Source organism: Centroberyx affinis, unplaced genomic scaffold, assembly GCF_046629955.1.
Source record: "Centroberyx affinis isolate AG114_WGS23_722 - 3 ecotype Tasmania unplaced genomic scaffold, CSIRO-AGI_Caff_v1 ptg004023l_1, whole genome shotgun sequence".
NCBI classification, from domain to species: Eukaryota; Metazoa; Chordata; class Actinopteri; order Beryciformes; family Berycidae; genus Centroberyx; species Centroberyx affinis.
The window spans coordinates 294,526-322,339 of record NW_027281825.1 but is presented as its reverse complement, the minus strand read 5'-3'; the positions used below and the strand labels follow the sequence as shown (position 1 = coordinate 322,339).

The 27,814-nt window shown below is 45.7% G+C and overlaps 1 protein-coding gene across 1 annotated transcript; it reads left to right on the top strand.

Moving 5' to 3' along the window:
- Positions 1 to 1,509: 1,509 nt before the first annotated feature.
- Positions 1,510 to 4,147, top strand: LOC139663462 (putative nuclease HARBI1). The gene is made up of 4 exons (XM_071542141.1): positions 1,510 to 1,599; positions 1,716 to 2,725; positions 3,963 to 4,024; positions 4,134 to 4,147. Exons 1-4 carry the CDS (start codon positions 1,510 to 1,512, stop codon positions 4,145 to 4,147), a joined length of 1,176 nt encoding a protein of 391 aa, XP_071398242.1.
- Positions 4,148 to 27,814: the final 23,667 nt, after the last annotated feature.

The following is a 27,814-nucleotide window of genomic DNA, read 5'->3' as shown; positions in this document are numbered from 1 at the left end:
CATCTGCGGCCTGCCTCTACTTTACAATCTTTTAAATCAGGGCTTTAAACGTTTCCGTTCGCCAGGGCTTTTTAGGAAATCAACAACACTCATCTGCACAGTTTTATTTATATATATATATATATATAATTTCTTTTAAATGTGATTTTAATGCACTTTTCTAATCCTCTTGCACTGTCTTTTCTTTTATCTTTCTATTTCACTTGAACTGCACTAGTTTACTTTTTAAGTCTCTTATCTTGTGGATCTCTTTTGCACTTTTTAATTGTACATTTGTTACCTTTACTGTATTTTATTTTAATTTCTCTGTAAAGCACTTTGAATTGCCTCAGTGTATGAAATGTGCTATACAAATAAGCTGCCTTGCCTTGCCTATTATAGGACCTCAAGTCACCAGCGACGGGCACTGGGACTGAGGATGGGGAGCAAATGGCTGCGACCTGGCCCTGGTTCTCCCTCATGCATGAGGCTATCAGCGGGAGGCCATCAGTAGTGCCTCCCGTCTTGATAGACTCATGTGTGGAGGACCAGCAGCCGGAGTCTGCAGCTGTGCGTTCCCCATCCAGCCCAGATCCCAGTGACCCTGGCGAGCAACCGGGGCCATCAGATGCTCCCGCCCGCTCCGCCGTGTCAACCTCCGCGGCTTCCTTGGGTCCCCCGGCAGCCAAGAGGCGAAGAGGAGAGGGAGCGCTGCTGGGGTTCCTCCGGGAAGAGGCGGCCAAGGAGGATGCGCGTGCGGAGCGGGCTGAGCAGCAGACTGAAAGACTGTTGGATATTCTCGACAGAATGGCCAATAAAATGTGACCCACCCACCCCTCCTTTGTTTGTTTGTTCCTTTATCCCCCAATAAATAAAAATGTTATGTGGAAGAGCCATAGATGTGTTTTCAGAAACATCTTCACGTTAAAGTCTGTCTTGGTGACTGAACTGTGTAGCCTAGGCCATGGGTCGGTAATTACATTTACAATCTACAAAATCTAGCACTCTAGCGCCCACTGTCCAATTTGCTTTCAAGTTGGTATAATAGCCTATATCATGATTTCCATTCATTAATAGTGACTGGTCATGAGACAAGAGCGTTTTTCATTCTCAGCCTATTTAATGATATGCATTTTGGTTGGTTCAACTTTGGTATCAAGTGTAATTAGACTGCTACCACAACTATTATGGCCTAAGTAGCCAACTACTTAACAGTCCCAATAAAATTTAGCTTATCTTGGCTATTCATCATGACTTATCCCTAGACCTTTTGGGATGTAATAAAGTAGGTATAGGCTAGCTGAGTGGCAGAAGGTCATTAAATGAAGACAATAATAATCACAATTTAAATAGTTGAAATGTAGAACAGGTGTGTCAGGTGAATTAACACCAAAGCTAGACTCCACAACCTCTTGTTGGGGCAGCTTTTTGTTATTACTCTAATTAACCACAGGTGGATTGTCAGATTATAAAAGGAACATGTGCATGCTCCCCACTCTATACTCTGATATGATGGAGACGATACTCGCTATGTCATCCTCCGTTTGGACCGAACTTGCCACCCGCCGCATGCGGAGGAGGCGAGCACGTCTACGCACCATGATGGTGCTACTGGAGCAGGTGAGTGCTCAGATGACATCCACTGACTATATGTGAGGGGATTTACCTGAAGAATAGCAAATACCATAAGGAAAAATGCAACCACTCATGTCCTTTACAATGTGTTGTTTTCTTAGGTGGACCGCCCCCCGGTTTACGCACAGATTAATCGGGAGGTGCCCCTGCTCCAGATTTATTTTGATCCCCAGCAGGACCTCAGGCCTGACTACCGTCTGTCCCGCACCTCCGTGACCGCCCTCTTGCAACTCCTCAGCAGGGGAAAGGCAAGAGGCTGGGCTCAGCACCTGGAGGTCCTTATCACACTGTACTGGTTAGCTCACGGCCTTTCGTACAGTGTGGTGAGCAGGGCCTTCCAGGTGCCAAAGACCACTGTCCACAGAGTGGTCCACCAGATTTGTGGGTCGCTGGTGGCCATTCGTGGGCAGCACATCCGCTACCCTGCTGAGGAGGACGTTCCTGCTGTGGCTCTGGGCTTTACGGAGCTATCCGGGAGCCCCGCCTTCACCAACTGTGTGGGAGCGCTAGACGGGTGCCACATCCGGATCAAGACACCCCCAGGCCCCCACGGACAGGACTACATCAACCGCAAGCTGTTCGCATCAGTGCAGATGCAGGCACTGTGCGACAGCTACGGAAGGTTAATCAACCTGTTCGTGGGGTACCCTGGGTCGGTGCATGACACCAGGGTCCTGAAGAACTCCAGCCTCTACACCGCTGCAAGGTATCCTCCTCCCGGGTACTTCATCATCGGCGACGGTGGCTACCCCTGCATCAGGGCTCCCATCACCCTCCTCACACCATACCGGGAGCCACTGCAGGGGAGGGTGCAGGAGCGCTACAACCGCCACCACGCCAGGGCTCGTTCAGTAATAGAGCGAGCCTTTGGGATGATGAAGACCCGCTGGAGGTGCCTGTTCTTCAAGGCCCTGGAGGTGCACCACACTTTTGTTCTGGATGTGGTCACTGTCTGTGCTGTCCTCCACAACATCTGCCTCACAGCTGGGGATGTAATGGACCCAGACGACGACAGGCCAGATGCGGTGGAGGTTCCACCACCCCGCCCAGTCAGGAACGAGCAAGGGGGGCAGGGAGTGCGGACAGACTGGCGGCACAGATATCTACCCCTGTGGGACAGCCTGAGGGACTCCAGGACCACGATTATTTGTGACATTATTTTTGAATTTTGGGATCTGATTTCATCCGACCATTTTTTTTTTTGTATTTAGGCCTACTTTTTAGGCGTAGCTTACCTATGTTTCCATTCTCACTACATTTTTAACATTGGGGCGTAATGACCGTTGCCATGACAGGACATACTTTCATCATAAAGGCCGGTATGTTTGTCTTCTGGTGGAATCACTTCTGTGTCTTCTCTGGATCACCAGTTGGTTTGCTACGTGTTTGATGTGTCTCTCATTCAGTATTCATCATGCTTATGAATTGTGTTTGTGTGTGTTGCCATGGAATTTCTCTTCGGGAGAATAAATTCTTACTAAACCTCATTTACAGCATTTCCTTGTTTTAAATCGCACATTTTGCTCTTACAGCTAGATCTGTGGTTATTTGGGAATTTTATTTATTTATTTAGGAATAAAAAGAAAGCACTTTGGTTCATTGCCAGTGAGTGTCAAACAGCCACATGATCGTTGTCTAATCCAAGTCGCATAAAGGATGAAAGTTGGACAATTTGTATAGCACCTTTCTTATTAGTGCTACAAAGTGCTTCACAAAATTAAACTGTAGCATACAGCAGACAGAATAACAAAAAAAATGAATAAAAACAGAAACTGAAACGATTTTTAGGCATTGGGAATTTTTTTTAAGTGTTCTACCTTCATGAGGTAGACAAGGCTCACTAGAGGCTGGCATAATTAAATTAATTAAACATTAATCTGAACTTTGTTAAACGTTTTTATGTGGATAAAACATGAGCCTTAGAATAATTTAGACAGCTGTCATCCTGTGTGGGAGGAGCCTCAACGCAGCGCTTCACACGTCAGTTCAATATGGCACGTGCGAGGACGTTCCAATTGACAAGCCAGGTTCACTCGCCTCCTCGCATCTCCTCCTCGTTTCCTCCGTGACCTTTGACCGAGGAGTCGAGGAAGAGACGCGAGGCGAGGAGACGAGGAGAAATCGTTACCAAATGGAATGCACCCTGGGTGTTTACTGAATAGGTAGCAGGTGACAGGAAACCAAAAACAAGAGCTCTTCACACAAACTGACACAAGTAACGATAGTTAAGTATTGTAACTCAAGTTCTATGAGCATAGGCTTCACCTTCTAACAGCTTCGCTATTGGTTTACCCATGGCGCGCTAGTGCGCCTGCTGAACTTTTTTATCTACGCTCTCATCCAATCAGGATGAGGGCCGGTGGGCGCGCCCTCCTATATAAGGCCTACACGCCCACTGCTCTGCTCCCATGTAAGTCTTCAGCGAGACCCAGGGAGACAGCAGGGCCGAAGTTAGAAGGCTACGCCTATGCTCATAGAACTTGAGTTACAATACTTAACTATCGTTCTATTTCGCATAGGCTTCGCCTTCTAACAGCTTTGCTATTGGTTTAGAGGCGAAGCCGGATATAGTCTGCTCCCTGCTGGATCCAGAGATAACCCCTGATATACCAACAGTAGAACATAAGCACCTCAACATACTGACCCTTACTCACCGAAGGTGAATAAGGGTCAGTATGTTGGGATGCCCCTGTTCCGTTGGGCGTGGAGGTGGCACAGGGGCCCTTATTTCCAAAGACTGGAAATTCACTAAACTTTCTCCTCTAAGCAATAACTCATCCTTTGAATACCATGCAATCATGGTTACCGCTCCTGTCAAACTATTTGTGGTTATCATATATCGCCCACCAGGGCTACTGGGGAACTTTGTTGTTGAACTGGACATGCTACTCTCAGCTATTCCTGAAGATGGCACCCCACTGATTGTCATGGGGGACATGAATCTCTATCTTGACAAACCCCAAGCGGCTGACTTCCTTACACTACTGTCCTCATTTGACCTCAAACTGGTCTCCACCGCTCCCACACACAAAGCGGGCAATACACTCGATCTGATTTTGACTCGAAACTGTTCCACGGCAAATCTGACTGTCACTCCCCTACATCTGTCAGACCACTTCTTTGTTCAATTCATGGTTTCCTTGCCGGAACATCCTCACGTTCCGCCGCAAATGGTCTCCTTCAGACGGAACCTCCGGTCCCTCACACCGGCTCGGCTCTCCGATGAGGTCACGGCTACCATGCCCCCTCATAAAGAGTTCTCCTCACTCCATGTCAATGAGGCTACAGACACACTCTGCTCCTCACTAGCTGTCTCTCTAGACAATCTCTGCCCAATCTCTGTCTCATCTAAACCTGCTCGTAAAACCCCCACTAGCCCATGGCTCACCGGTGTCATCAAAGAGCAACGGGCGGGGCTCAGAGCAGCGGAGAGAAAATGGCGCAAATCCAGTGATCCCACTGACCTCACTGACTATCAAACTCTCTTATCGGCATTCTCCTCCCATCTAAAAAATGCCAAGACCACTTACTATCAGGATAAAATCAGCAGCGCCAAGGACGCTCGCAAATTATTTTCAGCTTTTAACTCACTCCTCAAACCTCCACCACCTCCACCCTCAAGTTTGCTCACGGCTGACCTCTTTGCATCCTTCTTTACTGATAAGGTTTCTACCATCAGTAATCAGTTCTCTGAGCCTGACCAACTCAGTCTGCTGCCACCAGCTAACAGGACCTCACTCCTGTCCATTTCCCATCTCACTGAAGAGCAAGTCTCCAAACTACTACTTGACTCTCGCCCCACTACCTGTCCGTTGGACCCCATACCCTCCAACCTCCTGCAGGCCATCTCTCCCACACTTATCCCTGCAGTCACACACATCATCAACTCCTCACTCTCAGCGGGTGTGTTCCCCACTGCTTTTAAGCAAGCCCGGGTTACCCCGTTACTAAAGAAACCTACACTCAACCCATCTCAGGTTGATAATTACAGGCCGGTTTCACTACTCACCTTTCTTTCCAAAACACTTGAGCGGGCGGTCTTTAATCAAGTCTCTGAATTCCTTTCTGAGAACCGCCTGTATGCATGATGCCGTCACACAGCCAGTGTGACAGCCGCTGTTTGGAGAGGGGTTTCCCCACCGATGCGTCACTGTAATGCACAAACAGCTGTTGTGTTGATCTGACAGCTGCTGTGCGCTCCACGTAGCACGTCAGTGCGCGCACTGGGCAGAGTCTGTGGAGACGCTCCTCTCTCTCCTCCTTGTGAGGGGCAGGGAAAAAGGCGCTCAGGGTAATAGTGCGAGACCTGAAAGAACTCCTAATATTTTTAGGAATTAATGTAGGGTTGGGTCTCAACACTGCGCTGCTCCCATCTCCATTAATAGCCAAACAGCTTGGATGTATGGAGAGCGTGCATAAATCACTCACCCGTTTTGTTGACGTCAAGGCCAGCAACAAGGCTGTCTTGATTGACAGCCATTTCAGAGATATTTGAGCAATAGGCTCAAACGGCTGATTGCCCAGAGCTTGCAGCACCAGAGGAAGATCCCACTGTGGCGCGAAGACGCGCGTCACGGGACGTTTCCTCCTCGCGCCCTGTAAGAAGCGGCGCACGAGAGGGTGACTGAATACCGACCTGTCTCCGAAGCCTTCGTGGCAGGAGGAGATGGCTGAGGCATAAACCTTCAATGTAGAAGGTGCAAGGTTTCTGTCAAACAGCATTTGGAGAAATGTGAGGATGCCATTAACAGGACAAATGACAGGGTCGATCCCTTTATCCTCACACCAGCGTTGGAAGGAAAGCCACTTTCCTGTGTAAAGGGCTGTAGTTGAAGCCGCTCGGGCGCTCTGAATAGTGTTAATCACTGCAGGCGGCAGCCCTTGCCGCTCTAACCTGTTCCACTCAGGAGCCAGGCTGACAAACGCTGACCGATGATCGGCAGCTGGCCGATGGCTCCGTCTGCTTGAGACAGAGCTCCCATGCGCCACGGGATTGGCCACGGTGGCTCACTGAGAAGCTGTGATATCTCCGGGAACCATGACGCGCTGATGCGCTCTGGAGCTATCAGAATTACCGATAGCTTCTCCGCTCTCACCCGAGATAACACACGGGGAATTAAAGGGACCGGGGGAAAAACGTACAGCAGTATTTGAGGCCAGGGTCTGTGAGCGAATGCATCGACACCCAATGGCGGTTCGTCCTGTGTCCTGAGGGAGAACCACAGGGGACAATGTGTGTTTTCCCGAGAAGCGAACAGGTCCACCTCCGCTCTCCCGAACATGCTCCAGATCTGCTGGACAATGTCGGGATAGAGGCGCCACTCTCCGTTCCGAGGTCCGCCTCGAGACATGAGATCCGCCTCTTTGTTTAATATCCCGGGAATGTGAAGCGCTCTCATTGAGCGCAGATTGGTATGAGCCCAGAGCCACAGTTCTGTCGCCTCGCGGAGGAGATGAGCAGATCTCACTCCGCCCTGGCGGTTTATGTAAGCTGCCATGGTCTGGTTGTCTGTTCTGATCAAAAACATCATGGCCCCTTATCAGGGGAGCGAAGTGGTTCAGCACCAGGAGTACAGTGGACAGTTCCAGCACATTGATATGACTGTTTGTTGACTCCGGCCATGTTCCGCCGACGGCGTGTGAGAGGCAAGTCCCCCCCCAACCGGAGAGGGAGGCGTCTGTGAACACCGAAATGTGTGACGGCACTCATGCCCATGGGGACTCCGTGACGCATCACCTGCGGGGATTCCCAGTAATCCAAGTTGGGCTTCACTGACAAGGGAATCGTCACTAATCGCCTTTTGTGGCAACGGGGGTCGACACGTAGGCAGGCGAACCATCTCTGTATCAGCCGCATGTGAAGGAGACCGAGAGGCACAACCACGTGAGCTGCTGACATCAGTCCCAACAGATGCATGACTGACAACACTGTTACTGACTGGAGAGCCTGGCAGTGCTGGAGAGCTGCGCGGATTGCGTCCTGCCGAAGCTCTGTGAGCTTGGCTCTCATAATGGAGGAATCCAGCTGGATGCCCAGATAGACAGCCTGCTGGCTGGGAGTCGGGGAGCTCTTTTTCCAGTTTATTGCAAAACCTAGGAGGCTGATATGACTCACTAACTGGGCAGTGGGATATGGCCAACTCCACTGTGGGGGCCATTAAGATCAGGTCGTCCAGGGTGCTGCTGCATCTTGTGGGTTTCTCATGGCTGACTCCATTACGCCGTTGAAGGCGGGCGGGGCGCTCGAGAATTGGAGCGCGTAGCCTCGTTTCAGTGTCTTGTCCATCCATTCTGACAGACTGCAGTTCTGACGCCACTCTGAATAACGCTCTGAGAGCGGGCGTGCATTCAGTTGTGGAGCATTTTGGAGAAATGTGCTGTAATCTGAGAGAGCCCTCGCCGCCGCTGGCCGGTCTGTCATATGTGCCGGCACAACCCATGGGGGGCCCGCATCGAAAGGGCGGGGGTGTCGCCTCCTCCTGGTCAGACATATCTGGCTCTGTGGGGAGCGGCTGAGCGCAGGAGGCGTGCGTCTCATTACCTGCGCGGCTGCGCTTGGCATGACAGTGTGAATGAGACTGTGCCTCTTCTGCTGACATAGCGTATATGGGAGAGACTGATCTCTTTCGAGATAAAGCAGAGCTTCTATCTCGGCTCATAGTACACTCAGATACAGGCGGCATGGCCTCCACTGCGCGAGACATAGTGTGCTGTGTCAGTGTGTGGGAGCTACGCGAAGGGCGTGGAGCCCTGCGTGATCCGTCCGCTACCCCCTGACCCCAGTCTAACCGACTGAGACCAGCAGAATGTCTCTGCCTATCTTGTTTAACCACTGCGCTCTGGGCGAGTGGTCGACGTGTATGAGAACCGTGTGGACTCAGCTGAGGGGGGACCGGAGCGTGCAGACCCATCTCCGCTCTACCATGAGAGTCGGGAGAGGGAGGAGAAACACGTCTCTTCTCCTTTTTGGCCATAACAGTGGAAATGTAATTTATTGTTTATTGTGTTGTTAGTGGAAAATGCTCTTTCCAGGACAATGTGAGTCTGTTTATTACAAACAGTGTCAATCAACATGTCATTACAAACACAATTTGAACTTGGGAGCGCTGGCAGGAGACGCTCGGGAACATGGCTCTCCGTCGCTCCCACCGACAGTCAGAATCTCCTCCTCTTTGACTTGCCAGCCTGCGCGTTGCTCCAAGAGCAAGGCGGCACTCTCTGGCGCAGTGCAGTGGGCTCCGCGCGGGGCTCAGAAGGAGGGGGGTGAGGCCGTGTCAGTGCCGGACCCGGTGGTACGGTGTGAGGAGTGGCAGAGGCGTTTCGTACGCGGCGTGCTCCTCTCTTTCCGCCGGCCGAGCGTGACACCTGCTGGTTTCGCCCGAATGCCGTCGAGCCGTGCGGGGGTCCCTGCGACTGGTGGGCTCGGACCAGGGGGACGTGGCGGCGGAGATGGGCGCTGTCGTCGTTCACCTGCCGGAACAGCTCAGTCGCCTCCTGCAGGTGTGGACCAAAAAGGCTCTCGCGACTGATCTTGCCATCCAGAAGAGCCTTCTTCTCGGTCTCCTTCAGAGCCGTGAGACTCAGCCACAAATGGCGATGCTGCAGTGTGGCCCAGGTCATCACTCTCCCGGCGGCCACGGCCAGCGCCTGGGTGAGGTGGAGAATGGCTCCTGAGGCTGTTGCCACCTCCTCCACTTCGGCAGGGGAGAGGGCATATTTTCCCGCCGCCATGGCCGAGAGGGAGCTGCTCAGTAGAGCGATGTTGTTTGCTGCCGCCGCTGACTGGGCGGCGCAGGCATAGCTTCGGTCCACCAGCAAGGCAGAATACTGGTCCTTTTTGGCGGGCAGAGTTGGCTTCTTATCGGACATCCAACTCCCATGCGGGAGGAGGAGAGTGGCCAAGCTGGGCTCGAGCCGGGGAACGCCACCGTGTTGTGCCTCGGTCCTCCCATCCACCATGGTGAATGGCAGATAGGTGGTGACAGGAGCTTTGACAGACGTTGGCTCAGTCACCGCACCGTCAATGTATTTATTAATTGCGGGGAACTGGGGACAAATAATGTCGCTCCTCGCTGATGGTGATGGACAGTAAAGGTCCCCCAGCATCTCGTCGGGCTCCACCTGCGGCAGCGCCGCAGGGAGGGGGATGCCCTTACGCCGGGCAGCCGCCTTCACAGCACCGGGGAAATCCTCCCTGATGAGGCGAGCCGGCGGTTTGGTATCGACGGGGGGGGCAGTGACAACCGACGCCACGGAGACAGATTCTATCTCCAATGCCGCGTCTCCACCATATCCTTCCCCCATTCGGAGGACGGAGATGCGGGGAGACGATGGCCGTGAAGTGGTGGGGGACTGAGAGGACCCATCCGAGTCCACCTCAGAGTCCGCCGCACCTAAAACTTTGATGGCCTGCTGGAGAGGAATCTCCTCTCCCAGCTCGCGTCCTCCTCCTCCAGGAAAAGGGCTAGACGGTCTTGCTTCTCCTGTTGAGGTAGGCCGGCGCAGCTTAGGCAGGGGGTAGAGGCTTCAAGACCCCGGCGTGCGTGCTGCTCGCCCAGACACTTGAAGCACTGAGTGTGGGTGTCGTGCCCGGCGAGGTAGCCAGGACAGGAAGGGCAGCGACGAGCTGGAGCTGAAGCGTCACTCATTTCGAAGTTCTTGCGTAGTTGTTCAGTCGAGCTGAATAAAAATGGGAGTAGAGCAGTGGGCGTGTAGGCCTTATATAGGAGGGCGCGCCCACCGGCCCTCATCCTGATTAGATGAGAGCGTAGATAAAAAAGTTCAGCAGGCGCGCTAGCGCGCCATGGGTAAACCAATAGCGAAGCTGTTAGAAGGCGAAGCCTATGCGAAATAGAACAGAACAACGATCTGACAAAGACTGACTGGGGAACAAGACTAATATACACATGGGGGGTGATTACAAATGAGACACAGCTGGGGCAGACAGGAAACAAGGTACACGTAGAACTAAAAGAACTAGACAGGGAAACATAATCCACAAAGAAATACAAAACCTAGACAATGAACACGGCAAAAAGTCACAACCATGACAGATAAACCCCCTAAACTTACACTGATATAACACTGAACATCACTAGTATACTAATTCCTAAACCCTAACTACTACCAACTAACTACTGCCCCAAGGAACACAAAACCTCCACACACATTAAATACCAATTTTTATTTAAAATTGCTTTTGGCTTGTTGAATCCTGCGTCTTCATCTTGTTTCTTCATCTTGTATGCATTTCACAATGTCCAAGGAAATGGGCGGGGTTATCAGTAGGTCTGCTCGTAGCTTCTCAGTATCCTACAATATAATTTTTTGCTCTTGTTTACATTTCTATGGACTTTATAAAAACTAAGACTTGGTTTACGTTTACAACTTAGTTTAATGTAGATTTCTGCTTTACAGCAGTGCGTTTTATATTATATATAATCTGCCTGGGGATCCCCCTGTTGAAAGTGAAGTATATTTCTCTACATGAATATAGGTTTATGGTTACTCCTATAGGGGAAGTACATTATTGGGATTCTGGTAAGATTTGTGAGTTAAGGCTTAGAGCAAGACAATCTGGAAAACCCTTGACAATGACATGTTATTAAACTTTTGCATTGCCATTGCACAGCATAACATGACAATAGTCAATTATACTCATAGCACCACCCATGGCAACAGGAAAGGACATGTTTTATGCTTTGCTGTACTCCTCCTAGCAGCCTGACCACATCAATAGGCACATGTATCATGTCCAGACCTAAAAAAAAAAGTCAATTGGTGCCACGCCCTAAATCCAACAGGAAGTCCGCCATTTTGAATTTATTGTGACATTTTTGGGCATTTTTAGGCATTTTCATTCCTAGGGGGGTGATCACATCCACCTCAAACTTGGTCAGCATGTATAAAAGACCTCAATGATTTTGAATTTGATGCCAAGTTTTCGTCGCCAACATGGGCGTAGCAAGGCATCAAATTTCCATATGTCGCCACAAAACAGGAAGTGGGTTGTAACGCGACTGTACATGGTCAAATCTGCCCCAAACATCACAGGTTTGATAATGGACCCACCCTGAACACATCTACATGCCGATATTCAGTAATAGTCATAGCGCCACCTACTGGCAACAGGAAATTACATGTTTTAAATTTTGCTGTGCTTCTCGTAGCGGGTTGACCAGATCCACCTCAAATGTGGTCAGAAAAGCCGTAGGACCTTGATGACGCTTCATTGTGAAGATCGGGAGCTTTCGTCGAACGACGTTGCCCTGGCAACGCGGCGAATTTCGATGTTTCTCCACAAAACAGGAAGCTGTGTTAACTTGAGTGTACATTGTCCAATCTGCACCAGATTTCACATGCTGGACAAGAGTCCAGGCCTGAGAACATCTACGTGCCAATGAGGAGTCATAGTCATTGCGCCACCTACTGGCGACAGGAAGTAAGCCTTGTGTGACAATCATCATGTGATTTACATGGAATTTTCATGGTGTGGGCCACTTCGACCGGTCGGTGTCCGGTAACGACGCCGCGGCTGCGTTACACCCTGATGTGCACAAAGGTGCGAGGGCCCGATCATCGCTGCTTGCAGCTTTAATTCATTATTGTACCTCCATTCCCAGGCACAGCTAAAGTCCTGTGTGAGGATGACATAATTGGCCATCCTGCATCCATCACATACCATGACTGTCTGAAGCAGCTTGCTGAATATCTTGTGCTACCTGTAAACATGTGTACTGCTAAGGGCCCAAACACCAACGTAGAGCACCGGGCACCTAGACCATTTGAGATTAATATCAAGTCCAGGGGCCCAGCTGTTGAATCTGTTTACAGCAGCACAGATTTTTGTATATGTTCAAGTGGTGTGACACCAACCATCTCATTTTAAATGCCACCAAAACACAGGAGATGGTCTTTGACCCGAGGCAAGTGACTGACCATGAGCCAGTGGTCATCAAAAACCAGACAATCATTCAGGTGTCCTCGTATAAATACTTAGCTTCTTTGCTGGAAAATACACATTGATCACCTGTGCAATAGAATGCAGCAGAGACTTTACTTTTTAAGGCGATTGAGGCTGTATGGAGTGAGCAGCCAGATCATGCTGATGTTCTACCGGGCAACCCTAGAGAGCATCATTAGATATGGAATTACAGCATGGTTTGGCAACCTAACAGTGCAGCTGAAAAGCAGGCTTGCCAGCATGCACAAAACGGCTATGAAAGTAATAGGGAAGAAAGAATATGAGCCCATACAGAGCCTGTACGAGCAGGCAGTCATGAAACAAGCAACAAAAATCATTGTGGACTCTCAGCATCCCCTCTTCTCTGAATACGAACCTCTGCCATCAGGAAGAAGACTCCGTGTGCCAAAGTGCAAATCAAACCGCTTGAAGCTATCTTTTGTTCCAGCCTCCATCAACCTGCTGAACTCTAATGCTAAATTTTAGTGCAATAGAGCAATGTGCAATAAATACACAGCTGTTTAGCACTTAGCACTTTTATTCCTAGTTTCTTTTTAAGCCGTCGTGTTGTCAATGTCTTTTTTTCATGTCTTTATGATGTTTTTTAGGTGAAGCAACTGTGTCAAACGCTTCTCATGTTTTGTGATGTTTTGTGATGTTTTTTATGTGAAGCAATGGATTGTAGCACTGTGCCCAAGACAAATTTCCCCTCGGGGACAATAAAGTTTACTCTCTCTCTACTGTACTGTGCTGTCTTTCTCCACCTGTGTCTTTTTCAGATGTGTCCTCGTGGTCACACTGTGTGGAAATGGACTTCCCAGCCCACTCCATAGTATGGGATGCTGGTTGGGGACTTTGTGTTGTCCAGTAACATACTGCTCTCTGGCAACTACGCAAAGATATCACTCCTATTCAAATTCATGAAAACGGGGATGGTGGATTGGTTCTCTTTCTTCAAGATCCAGGACTCCTACTGCGTGGACACTGTTGTGGACTGTTGTGGCACTGGGTGAGTTTGACATGCACGCACACACACTATACACCATATAATAGAACTGTATTTGTTCCCAAGGGGCAATTTTAGCAGGGCAGATGCATGGTGATACAAAGACAAAACACAACAAGATCTGCAAAAAAGTGCAGTACTGACATAAATCACTATAGTAAAAGTAGTAATCAAATGCAATGAAGATGAATGCAGACTGTCCATAGTATGTGTTTATCAGGGGTAGGCTTCATTCAGACTTCATTCAGAGTTGATTGTGAAGTGATGCCAGGCTACTTTGGGTTTTTTCTATGATTTCTGAAGAGATGTTGACAAAATTTTCAATTAGGTTTTTATTTGTGAGATTTGAAGTGCTAGCCCTAACCTAGTGTTGTTTCATGCAGTTGGAGCAGCAGACAATAACATGTTCAGCTGATCACTGAACTCATTTTTGTTTTCATTTCTAGTCAAAGGAGATGGTCAGACGGACAGTCCTGGATTCTGTGCTCAATGTTGCACATATACTGCCACGGACAATGAATCCCAAAGAGATCATCTGCATGGTCAATATTGGTAAGCGGGAGACAATGAGGAACTCCGTCATGTAGAAGGAGGGCTTCATCCATACCTTTGGGCATGAGCACTATCAGCCCTCTTCAGTAAGTGCACTTGTTTATTGGATTTATTATAGTTTCCTTTATTGGTTGGTGAAGCAATCCAACTTTCTACATAAAGTGCCAGATCACATTCATCACTTATGCATTTTGACTGGACATTGTTTTGGATTATTACCAAGCATTAGGGATGGGTCATGATTTTCAAATTTTCGAATAGTCATTAAATTATAAAAAAAATCGAATAGTTTATGCGACTATCGTCTTGTCTTAAAAAGTATATTTTCATAGCTTGCTGGTAGTAAATAGCATGTCAGACTCCAGCCGTGACTCTAGTTTTTTCCTGTGTTCCCTTCCTCCCTTGTGTCTCCACCTCCCCGGTCTGTCTCTCCGTGCATCCCAAGTCTCTTATTTGATATTTCCTCGTTCCTCGCTTGAACCGGAAGTCGTTCTGCTCCGCCATTTTGAAGGTCGTCCCAAAGCTCTTATTTCTGCTCCGAGGAGCGAGGAGGGAGGAGACACGAGAGCAGCCTTCCCGGAAGACTTTCAGTTGAACGCCATGACGTCAATTACTCCACCCCTACACCTGGCAAATTTGAACGAGATGGCAGAGAAACAGTACCAGTGTAAGTGCCCGTTATTTTATGCGTTTTGATATATAACATTAATGCAAGAACATGGGGAACCTAAATTACGTTTATTTCATCCACAACCCGTTTTGTCATGCAGAAACGGACGTCGCTTCACATGATGCTTCAGAGGAAAGGACGTCTCATTTCTCTAAAAACATATTTCCTTGTTTCCTCTCTACAGTACAGTAATTTTCTCATTTATGGCTTTCGTTTTACATTCACGGTTTGTGGGTTTTTTTTGCTTTCAAACATTCTGGCCCTAAATTACCTTCATCGATAACCCTCTAGTGATTACTGGAGTTTGGTAGCCAACTATTTGATTTGGAGCTGATTTTTATGACAGCACTGCCTAATACTCTTAAACACAGGTTATTGATGGCTAAATTGGTCTAGTGTTTTATCTACAGCCCTTCTAATTAGCACCAGGGATGTTCATCATATCCTGGGTATTCATGAATAGGAGCTTCCAAACAATGACATTTATTCACTTCACACTATGCCTGTAAGATCTGATGTGTGTGAAATAGCTGTGTGGGTTTGTGTGTTTTATTGTTAATGACAATATCAACATTAAAGTAATATTAACAATAATAATATTATTAGTCAAAACTACTATTTCAAAATAACTTTTACATTTAGTTTGCAAAGATTAGAGTTTGAATACAAATTTAATTTGTTTGCCTTTCACATATTTGCATTTGGTCATACTTTGCATTTTCATACTTCCACAAAATAAGCTCCTTAACTTAAATGTCACTTATATTGCAACACTAAGTGACTGATGTGTAATTAACAGGTGGGGACCAACACGGTTGAGTATTTACAAAACGCAGAGACCAATCAACCGTTCCCGCACATTTTGTGCCTTGGGGATGAGATGACGACATGCCGGGCCTTCACCATTGTTTCAGGCCACGCCATCGAAACAGACTCTTTGCTGGGGGCTGTAGATGTTTGTTTCAAGGCTTTCTTCGTGTTTGACATCAATTACATCAAGCAGTGCCTCCCCACCTGGGAGTTTCTCCAGCATGCGGTGTATCATATTAATGGATATGAGTCCTCATCTGTGACGTTTCTGAGGACAGTTTTTTCAGCCCACACTTCAGGGTGTGTGTAAAGTTTTTTTTGGACATGTGTTAAAGGATTGTTACATTTGTTATTTGTTTTATATAATGATGTTGTGCTGTTGTGCTGTAATGCATGTGCTGTTCTGCTATAATGCATGTTTGTGTTTAAGAAGCTGTTCCATGAACTGGTGTTTTTTATCTACAGCCTTTGTGCAAGATAGCTGTGTGTGAGTGAAATTACATGCATCCAAACCTGAGCATCATTATTTGTCTGTGTTGGTTTATTTAGCCTGGCTGCCTGTATGCACAAATCCACATTACAGAGGTACAGTACATGTGTTTGTGTGCACCCCTGTGTGGGTGTAAAAATGTAATTAAATGCGCATTTACAGTGGCCTCTTTTTATATAGTGTGTGTTTGTATGATTATGGGAAATTATTATAAATTACACAACAATAATAATTATATAATATACCTATATTATTATTATTTAATATAAAAGTAGCAAGGCAATGAGACAGGAAATAACCCAGTGTATGGGTAATGTTTAACCCAGCAATAGAGTCATTGATGCTAACAGAAATAAATCACCAAGTAGCTAGGTAGGCACTTCGCGGGCAAACATTATGGGTGAAAAGCGCAGAAAATTCAAAATAAATTTTGGCTGTGTAGTATCGCTAACCTTGTTTTTAGCTTTTCCAGATGTCTGGTTGCCAGGTACAGCTAGCTAGCCAGCAATACTGCAAACTCAGTATTTCCAATACTACCATAGTAGTACCAAACTATAGCCATGTTCATTGTTTATGTTCAATATGATAATGTTACGTGTTTTCTTACGTGAATGAGACATTAAGTAGTTGGATACGGTTGGAGATGACAACTACTGATGTGCTGCACTCCTCTTCCCAACGCTCATTTGATTGGTGTGCATCTAGCCATTATGGTTAGTGTTAGAAAGTGCAAGTTTATTTCCCCTCATCTCCACAAGGAGACACCAAGTGGTGGTTCAGTGTATTTGTGGTAGTACCTCCCACTTTAGAGGCCTGGATAAGGACTTCCTCCTCTTTGTCTCCAAACACCTTCACCTCGATTGTTTGTACGTGTTTGCCATGTGTCTTTTGAATAACCTACAATGTAAGTAGCAGTTTCTTTCTACTGATTGTCATTATGTTGTGCTTAAGAATTGACATGATTTAAATGCTGGATTTATGATTTGTTAGGGCAAGATATTGTAATTTGTTTCTTTCTTTGTTTAGAACCATGGCAATCTTTATGAGATAATGGCATTCCAGTGCCAGTTATACAGCAGTAGCTATGCCTCCAATGCCAGCCAAGCGTATTAAATAAATAGTAGGTGGTAGAAGTAAAAATAGACATGCCTCATCCCAGTTATGAGTATAACGCAGCAGTTTTGAGAACTTCAACAGCCGCAGTTAACTGAACAGCCGGGTCAGTTTGATCAAGCACATCACTCGCATCCCTGCGCGTTCAGGTGAACTCAGATCTAACTGCAAAAAATACTGCAAACAATAATTATATTTTCGATGTGAATGGCTAAGGAATTGATACAAACTTGGCTCGGGTTTGTAACAAATGAGACAACTTAAAAATTCAAAGTAATTTATTTAAAAGGTCCCATATATTACACTTTCCAGTGTTTCATTTTCTGTCTTGAGGTCCATTCAAAGCTGTGTGTGTGGTGTCATGTACCAAAAACACTCTCAATCCATTTTGACATGTTCATTTTCCAGCATCTCTCTGAGCCTTACCAAGAACAGGCTGTTTCTGTCGCTGTGTCTTTAAGGCTCATTAATATTAACGAGCCTCTGTTCCGATTGGCTAACCGTTTCAAGAGTGAAACGTGAGATGCCCGGCAGCTACAGGTAGGGAAAACTCTCTGGTAACAACCGCTCAACCACTTTGAAAAAAAACACTTTGTTAGTCTATTATTTCCTCCAAAAATGATAATGAGCGAACCTTTGTTACGGAAGTCCAAACGGCTCGTTTAGAGGCTCGCTTTTCTAATATGGATTGTGTGGATTTAGTTGGCGACCGTGCGTTTTGATACTTTCACCATGTTTAGATAGACCATCCAACTCCTTTATCATCACAGAGGCAAGGGGAATCCTGTTGGACCTTTAATTAAGTAAAGCAAATAAGGTCAAAAGAGAGTTAGAGAATTAGTAGTTTGATGCATGTAGGGGTGGGTATTGTTTCAATTTTATCGATTCCGAATCTGCTTATCGAATCTCGGTTCCGATTCCAATATTTTTTGGAGAGAAAAAAAGAACAAATATTTCAAGAACAAAAATTTGCCTACCTTTATTCTTGGCACATTTAGGCTATAATCAGTAAACTGTCAACTGTGACAGGAAGGTTTCTTTTCCCCTTCATTTCTAAAAATAAATATTACTCTCTCGTATAAGGAATGATCAACAAAAACAATTACAAACCAAAACTATTTAAATAAATGGAAAAATATAACAAAAAAACAAACAAAAATTAGAATATAACAAAATAATACAAAGAGAGTGGATGTCTGCAACGCAAAGTCAATAATTCTTCTGAGGAAAAATCAGCATCTCTCCTTGCTCATCTTCCCCTTCATGGCTAATGTGAAAGGAGTTTCTGTACTAGAGGGGGTCTCTAGGGATTAACCGGAGGTGGAGGGGTGCTCTCTGAACTCGTATCTAAGAAAAATATATATGTTAGAATAATTTGTAGACATCATTCGTTTACCTTCAGTATAAAAAGGCGAATGTCAGCTCATCTGTGTTTTGTACCGGAGCGTTAGGCGTTATGCTACTGTTAACGTTAGCTGTATCTGGGATGTTATTGTGGCTGGGAGACCGCAACACATGGAACACGGTGCATTCCTTCAGATTCACGCTGTGTTGAAGTAAATGCTTCGTCATATTGGAGGTGCTTCCTCCCTTGCATGAAATAGCCTTACTGCAGGTGTTGCATTTTGCTGTGTTATCTTTTTTAGTGAAGCTAAGCCAAACTTTCGAGCGTTTGCTGCGTTCAGCCATGGTCCAGGATGTAAACAAAACGGTCTTTTCTCACATGCTTTGTTGACGTACTGCGTAACAAATGACGTGACGTTAGGTCCACGTAGCAGGTACTGGCAAATAAGAGCAACTTTTATGGACTTTAAAATGCGCACTGCAGTTCACTCGGGAGCACGACTGAAATATGCAAATGTTAGGAATCGAGAAGCAGATTCAAAATGCACGTGTCTTATCGAATCCACGGTTCTTGGAAATTTGGAACCCGTTCCAACTTGGAACCGGTTCTTGATACCCAACCCTAGATGCATGAGTGGATTCATGGAAAGTAGAATGTAAGTGTTGTATAGTTTAAAAACCAAAGAGTCTACCTAAAGCTAAAGTGGTAACCATGGCCACAGGGAAACAGGCCTTTTTACTCCTTAGCCAGTCCCATTTCCCAGGTGCAGGACGACCCACCCAGCTCTGTCTACCTGGTCATGAGAAATCTCACTGACTTGTTAGCTAACATCCACTTAAACTTATTTCATTTTAATAACCAATGTCATGTCAGCTTCGCTCAAACTGAGTCTGAAAAGCATAGCTGTATTTCAAATGTTTAAATATGAAGTGAAATTAATCAAGGTCAACTTATTATCTTACCTGGTGATTAAATTAAATTGTGGTAAATGTATTTCACTTCAGGCCACTGTGTGGGATCATTTATCCAGCTTTATTGGAGTAATGAAAAAGGACATTGATGGAGGCCAATTTTTTCAGTGTACCTTCCCCTCTCTATTGGAGGCAGTGTGCCGAAATAATTCTTTGACAGACTTGTCTACTTGAAAACAGGAAAAACCTTGTCTGTATCTGTCTGTAAGATTTCCTCCCGACCGCTGCTTTGTTCGCGATATTGTTTTCCTACGGTGGCCGTGGCTTTCGAAGTATGATGCACTCCGCAGTGTGCAGGCCTGGAATTTCATCATTTTAGGGGCAAGGCAACTTGGCCTTTGGTGTTATAAATTTTTCAGGGGCACAAAGGCCAAATGCCAGGACAGCAAGGCCATCAAATACGGTATCAAATAACGTTCAAATAACTTGCTGGATAAAAAAAATAAATAATTAAAGTAACGTTAATGTTGTAGTGAAGCCAGCTACCGGTGTTAGCCTACCTAACATAAAAACATAACATTGATTTGACAGCTAGCTAGCAAGTGTTATCTAACGTTACGTTTGTTAACATTAATGTTACAAACAGCTATAGTACTCATTTGGCACGTAACACTTCTTAATGCCTACCATACACTAGAAGACTTTTAAAAGACTTTTAAAAGACTAAAGTCTGACACCCTCTCACATCCAGCTCACATCTAAAGACAATGTGTGATAAGTCACTGAGTTTTTAGTCACAGACTATAAGATTTTGCAAAGACTGCCTACCATACACTAGAAGACTTTGAAAAGGGCTACCTCTACTATTCAGAGTTTTCCAATAGATTGTAAACATGGACTGACTTGTGAACACCTCTACAAATCCCCCTCCTACATACACACACACACACACACACACACTCACGTGTATGTATGAGATTACACGAGAGATTTAAATTTGTACTGTGATATTTATATCACAGTACAAATTGATAAGGTTTGTATAAATTATGTACAATTAAAACAGGTGGCATCGTTAGCCAGGATCAGACTAGATACTCTAGCCTGCAAGGAGGAGCCAAGATACCTGAGTGAAATAATAGCTTCTCTCTTTAATAAGAACAGAACACATGCTTGTCTCGTTCCAAGGCAAGGAGGTGTCTTTTCTCAAATGGACTAACAGTTGGATTTCCACTGGTGGAAGTGTCTAATCCCCCCTATTTCTTGGTAGGGGGCTGTGGGGTGGGTGCAGCTGGCTCACTGGGTTGGTTGCACTCTGGGAGGAGCTGGCTGTGCTGCAGGGAGGGGGTGGCAGGGTGCTGCTGGTTGGGATGCAGGGAGGAGGGGGTGGCTGTGCTGGTGGGGCCGCTGGCTGCTTGCTGCAGGAGGTTCTGGCTGCACTGCAGTAGGAGTGGCTGGGGCTCTCCTAATATTGGAGGCGGTTGCTCTGTTTTCTATAAATGGAGTGAGGAACTCCATCAACGCCATGAAGCGCCATGGCCGCTGTGATGAGGCCCCAGCCCCGCTCCTGTGTCTGTCCTGCTTTTTTCTTTTTTAAAATTGTCCCTCAGACTTTTCCACTGTGTGCAGCAGATTTCCTTTAACGAGAACACAGGATGAAGAAAGCACATCAGTTTAATGCGTCTTACATAATTGTTTCTAAACACAATGTTACCATGTAACTCATTTGTCTTTTTGTGTGATAGTTCAGTGTTTCCCCTAGGATGGAGTTGTAGCAGCGGAGGTGTGAAAGTTTTTTTTTTGAACAAAAAAAAAAGCCCCAAACTGCTCCATATGTTAGATGTGGTACTCACCATGGACAGCTGTATAGTCTGTATAGTATACAGCCAAGGCTTCAATCTTGGGTTCTCCATCCACCCCGGATCAAAACCAGATTGCCTATGAGTACTCAGGCGTGCTGTAGCGGCAGCCGGTCTTGCTCTGTCTGGTCCTCCTACCTCTGCTCCTCCTGGTACAGCAACAGCAGCAACAGCAGCTGCACTTTGCTCCTCTCCTCTATGCTCCTGTTCTGCTTCTCCTTCACTTCCTCTGCTCTGGCCTCCACTCACATCTGAGCTTCCCTGCCTCACCGCCTGTCCTGTCTAGCAGGAGATGCAGTCAATGAAATTGTATTTGGCAACATGTAAAACCACTTAAAAACTTGGTATCTCCAAAAAATTGTGTATCCATTTGCTCCCCTTCTTTCAAAACATTGCTGCCAGACAGCAGAGAGACCCACCTCCCCCCTAACTTTACCCAACTAACCTCCTCCTCATCACCACGGTCATCACTTCTTTCTTCTTTTGATCGGCCAGTCTTTTAAACTCATCTGAAAATTCAAACATGATTTGACAAACAAGCTATTAGTTTATGTGTGACCCATATCACCCACTGGGTGACCGTTTACATCCACTGGGTGTTAGCTAGCGGCTAGCTAGCTGTCATTCATTCTTCCAATTATTCATTCTTAAAGGAATAGTTCACCCAAAAATGAAAATTCTGTCATCATCTACTCCCCCTCATGCCAGTTGAAACACAGGTGAAATTTGTCCATATAACACACAGGGAGGTTGCCAGCACAACTCCATAGCAGCCTACTCCAAAACAACTGAAGTCAGTGGGGACCAGTTCTTCAGAGTTCCAAAAAGACCTACAGTATATTTACACCATCATTTAGTGCAAATCTTAACTAATAATGGTGTATAGGTCTTTCTATTCACAGTGTGATTGTTTGGCTGTTTTTGTTTTGGAACTCTAAAGAACAGGTCCCCATTGACTTCAGTTGTTTTGGAGAAGGCTGCTACCAAGTTATGCTGCCAACCTCCCTGTGTGTTATATGGACTAACAAATTTCACCTGTGTTTCATTTGGCATGAGGCCAAAGACTTCTGGAGAGTCTGGAATTACCCCAACTGCGTTGGCTGTATAGATGGCAAGCACGTCCAAATCAAGGCACCGCCATCTGCTCGAAGTGACTTCTTTAATTACAAAGGGACCCACTCGGTGGTACTCATGGGAGTGTGTGACGCCCAGTACCGATTCACAATGGTGGACATAGGTGCGTACGGTAGACAGAGCGATGGAGGGGTGTTTCAAGACAGCCACTTTGGCCAGAGTCTTCTCCGGGGTCAACTCGATCTACCCCCGCCGGCTGATTTGCCTGGAACCCAAGTGCCCATCCCACACATTTTTAGGAGATGCCGCATTCCCTCTGCATGTCAACCTCATGCGCCCATATGGTAAGTGCGTCGTGATTCCTTGAATTTGTTTCCCAGTTATGCTAGCTTCTTGTTATGGCATGTACATTCAATTCTATAGCTGTGCTGCAATCCACCTCGTTTCAGCACTATGGATAGCGCATATGGTCGCGCTATCCATAGTGCTGAAACGCACACCCTGAAAAAAACAACGTAGCTTATTCTGCTCTGCTGTTTCAAATTTGCTCTTTTTGAAAGCCATTTCACCCCTGAATGATATGGTGATGATCGTCTATCAGTGTTTTTGGCAAAATCCCTCTCAGTTAGGGTCTACTAAGCTATTAAACACAGCCAGCTTCTATGCTTGTAGAGTAAAATCTTTCTGTATATAATGACAGAGGCGCGAAGCTGCACCTGTAGTCACAGTCTATCTATCTATCTTCCACAACACAAAAGAATGGAAAGATGGAAAGATGAGTCTCAATTCAAAGTTAGTCACATAATTTTTATATAACCATGTGGAAGGAGATGAATGTTCTAAATCTCTATAAAACAAACAAAAAACACTTATTTGAAAGTGGGTCATTTGTGTTACCCCTTGTGTGTATTTTAGGGGTGTGTGAATGGGTTTTGCATTAAAGATATTTCATATAAAGTTCAATTTATCCTGTGTGTTCATCTTCAATACACAGGTTCCAATCTAGAAGATCCAGAAAAAATTTACAATTACAGGCATTCCAGGGCAAGGAGGGTGATAGAAAACACCTTTGGGATCATGGCACGGTGGAGGATCCTTGGTAGACCACTGGAGTTCCACCCGGAAAAGGCGGTCACAGTTGTTAAGGCCTGTGTGGCCCTTCACAACTACCTGTGCCACACAGATGCTGCCAACACCGTGGCCACCAGGTGGAGTAATTATATTTTAATTGTTTATCCCAAACACTTTAAAGGCTCCATTCAAGGATTCAAAAGTTATACTTGCCCCAGAACTGTTAAGTCAATATTCGGTTAACATACACCTCTCTGTCCTGAGGCTAGAAATTAGACGAAATGTTGAGTTCTCATCTGGATGTAAAATCAGGGGCCCAGGTGACGTTCTCGTCACTGTTCTGTCTCTTCTTCTGGGATGATGGCTGAAGGAGACAGTGTTGTTGGAGGTGGTTGTGACTGGGCTGATGTTGAAGGGAAAACAGTCTCCAGGTCCTTCATGCATATTGTTGACAGGTTCTCTGACTAGGATCAGAGAAAAAACAAAAAAATATTTTTTATTATGTCATTGTGTAATAAACACATCATTTAATAGTTAAGTCTACATGGTCCTTACTTGACAGTCTGGCAATGAGGAAATTGTAAACTAAATCGCTAAATTAATTTCAAATAATCAAAATCTTAGTGCATCTTCAATAAGTTTACTCTAATAATATAAGTTCACCTCTCGCTCGTTCTTGTCCTCTTCCATCACCAGGAAGTTGGTCTCCATGGTCTGTGTTGAATGAATGAACATTATGAACTCATCACCTTGAAAACAAATTGACCCCAATAGAAATTGCAGGGACATGCTTTCCACCACCGGCATCACCGCTTCTCTCCTTCAGCCTCTTCTTTGCCTTACTGAATCTAAAGATAAGTAATTTACACACACACACACATATATGAGCGGGTGAGAGAGAAATAGATAACGCTAGGTTCATTTGACTGTTAAGACACAAGCCAAGTTACGTTAAACTCCCACGATACAGAATAATCTTCTCGACCACCTAGTGGTTATTGTTTAGCCCATCTTCCGGGGCGCTCCACAGTGTGTGACCCAGCAGTCTGCCCAGTGTACGTTACGTGTTTTTATGTTTTGTTATGTTTTTTTATGACGCCTTAACCTCTCTTTTAATTCTGGTGTGTGAATGAACTGTCAGTGATCAGCGATGCGGATGGGAACAGTTGCAGGTCTTTCTATCCTTTTTTATGCGGCAGCGCTACTACTTCTACTTGGCGTCTCTACCTGTCATGGAGGAGAACATGGCGCACCTGAGAGAATTACACTGAGCCGGGAGTTTCTTTTTCCCCGCGGACTTCGGCAGCTGGAGGGATACCAGCTAATATCCCGAGGGAGATACGCAAGCCGATCGTAAAGACCCGGAGAAGGGGAAGAAGAGGTGGTCTACGCCGGAGATTAAAGACTCTCAGGTTGAGCGATCGGCGCAGATTACCCCCACTCCCTACAATTCTGCTGGCGAATGTTCAGTCTATCAGGAACAAGCTGGATGAGCTGGAAGTATGGGCCAAGCTCAAGAGGGATATCAGGGAGACCTGTCTCCTTGCCTTCACTGAAACATGGCTCAGTGACTTGGACCGGGATGAGGACTTTTCACTCAGCGGGTTTGGAACCCCGATTCGCCTGGACCGGTCTCCGGAGATTACCGGAAAAAGCCGAGGAGGAGGAGTGTGTTTTTATGTCAACGAGAGGTACTGTAATACAGTGAAGGTCAGAGAAAGAATATGCACAACTGATCTAGAACTGTTAACAATCTCACTTCGCCCCTTTTATCTGCCGCGTGAGTTTCAACAACTGTTTTACACATTAGTGTACATCCATCCACGAGCCAACGTATCCGCCGCTGCTCAGCTGATCGCTGACGTAATGAGCAGGCTGGATGCTGTCTGCCCAGATGCACCAAAATTTGTCCTGGGAGATTTTAATCTTTGTAAACTGAACACGGTTTTAAAAACATATGAACAGTATGTGACCTGCTCCACTACACAGAAGAACACTACGATTGATCTGTGCTATGGTTCAGTGAAGGGAGCATATTCATTCCTGCCAATGCCTCCACTGGGTGCTTCTTATCACAACAGTGTGTACCTTATGCCCGTGTATAAACCCACCTTCAGACGTGTGGACAGAAAGGAGAGAACTATTAAGACCTGGTCTGAAGACAGCATTACCTCTCTTCAAGCATGCTTTGAGTGCACGGATTGGCAGTGTTTCTATGATGGTTGTGATGATATGAATGAACTATGTGACACTGTTTCATCTTACATCAATTTCTGTGTAGACTCTATAATTCCATCCAAATCAGTGGTCATGTACCCAAATAACAAACCCTGGGTGACTAAAGAACTCAAAGCTGTAATCAATAGGAAGAAAAAGATTTTTTACACTGGTGACCCCCTGGAGAAAAAAGCTGTCTCCAGAGAAGTGAGGAACGAAATAAGGAAAGCCAAAATTCAGTACAGAGACAAAATAGAGAAACAGTACTGCAGTGGTGACCTTAGAGCAGCCTGGCACGGGATAAAACAGATGGCATCCATAAACCAGTATCCTGGTGAAACCAGGCAGCTCACAACTATTAGTGGTGTAAATGAGGCTGACCTGCCTAATGCTTTTAATTCCTTTTTTTCCCGTTTTGAAAGGTCTGACTTTTTAAGCAAGATTTCTACACTAAAGATGTCTCTAAAACCTGACAATGGAATTGTCATCTTAGAAGGGAAAGTTGCTTCTCTGTTTAAAAAGGTGAATATCAGGAAGGCGGCTGGTCCTGACAACATCTGTGGACGCACTTTGCGTCACTGTGCAGACCAACTCAGTGAGGTGTTCACTGTGCTCTTTCAGATGTGTGTAGAGAGTGGTTACTTGCCCCAAATATGGAAAACATCCATTATTATTCCTGTTCCAGACCAGTTGCACTGACATCTCTTGTGATGAAAAACTTTGAAAAAATCATAAAAGAGAAAGTGGTCTCCTTAATTGATGGCAGACTAGACCCACTGCAGTTTGCTTATCAAGCTGGTAAAGGTGTCGACGACGCAAAACTTTTCATTTTAGACAGAGCACTAAAGCACCTTGAAAAACCCAAATCCCACGTGAGACTTTTATTTGCAGATTTTTCTTCCGCTTTTAATAAGATGCAGCCCCATATTTTAATTGAACGGCTAGCCTCTTATTTTATGCTCCCAGATCTGATCTTATTGTTGCTTTTAAACTTTTTAACAGACAGAGTGCAGCGTGTCTTCGTTAATGACCACGTCTACCCCCATCATTTCTAGCACTGGTTCTCCTCAGGGCTGTGTTCTTTCACCGTTACTTTTTATCATGTACACAGACAGCTGTAGAGCTTCACAGGAGGGCAGTCACTTAGTTAAATTCTCTGATGACACTGCCCTGCTGTCTCTTCTTCAGGATCCACAGTCGGATCATGGCTTAGCTCTAAATGATTTTATTAAATGGTGCGATGACAACTTCTTCTTAATGTAACAAAAACAAAGGAGTTGATTTTGATTTATATATTAGCCATTTTCCCCAGCCTTTTTCAAAACATTCTTCCTTCATTCTTAACCTATATGTGAGATTCTCCATCACTAGGATGTCATCGAAGATGGTCAGCCATTGTTTGTAATTTGGTGCATCAGACTTTAGCCAGTTCTTAGTGATAGCCTTCTTTCCGGCAGCGAGGAGAATCTTGACCAAGTATTGGTCTTCTATATTCACAGTTCCTTCCATACGACCCAGGTATAAAACAAGACAGGATCGAGGTATTTCGTAACCCAGTACCTCACACAGAACAGAATGTACATCATCCAGAAAGGTTGTATTTTCATGCAACTCCAAAAAGTGTGTGTGTTTAACAGTCCCAGTTCCTTTCTCAATTTTAGTTGTTTAAAGTTTAAAACTTTTTTGCTCTAACTTATCATTATGAAGTAAATGTTGATTGCAATGTTGATGTAATGTCTATAGAATAATGACACCATCGGCATTTAGATTGGTTCCCTATAAGCCTCGCTTTCACTATGCAATTCTGTCTGCCACCGGGTACGATCTCCCGGGAGAATGAAGGCTCCATTTACGGCACAAAGGAAGTGTGTCATCCATTGTGCAACCAAGAGGCCCGGTAGCTATCTCCAGTAATGGAAATGGTGGACGGTGGAACAACCGAAGTGACAGTGGAAACTCTACCCTCTATCATAGCACTGAGATCGGGGTTTCTAGTTCAAATTGGGATTGTTTCTTGCTTTGGACAGTAGTAGTTTGGACAGTAGCCAGGCTGCTGGTGGTAGCGTTAGCCATGTTGCTAACGTTTCTGGTTGCTAGCGGTAGCGTTAGCCATGTTGCT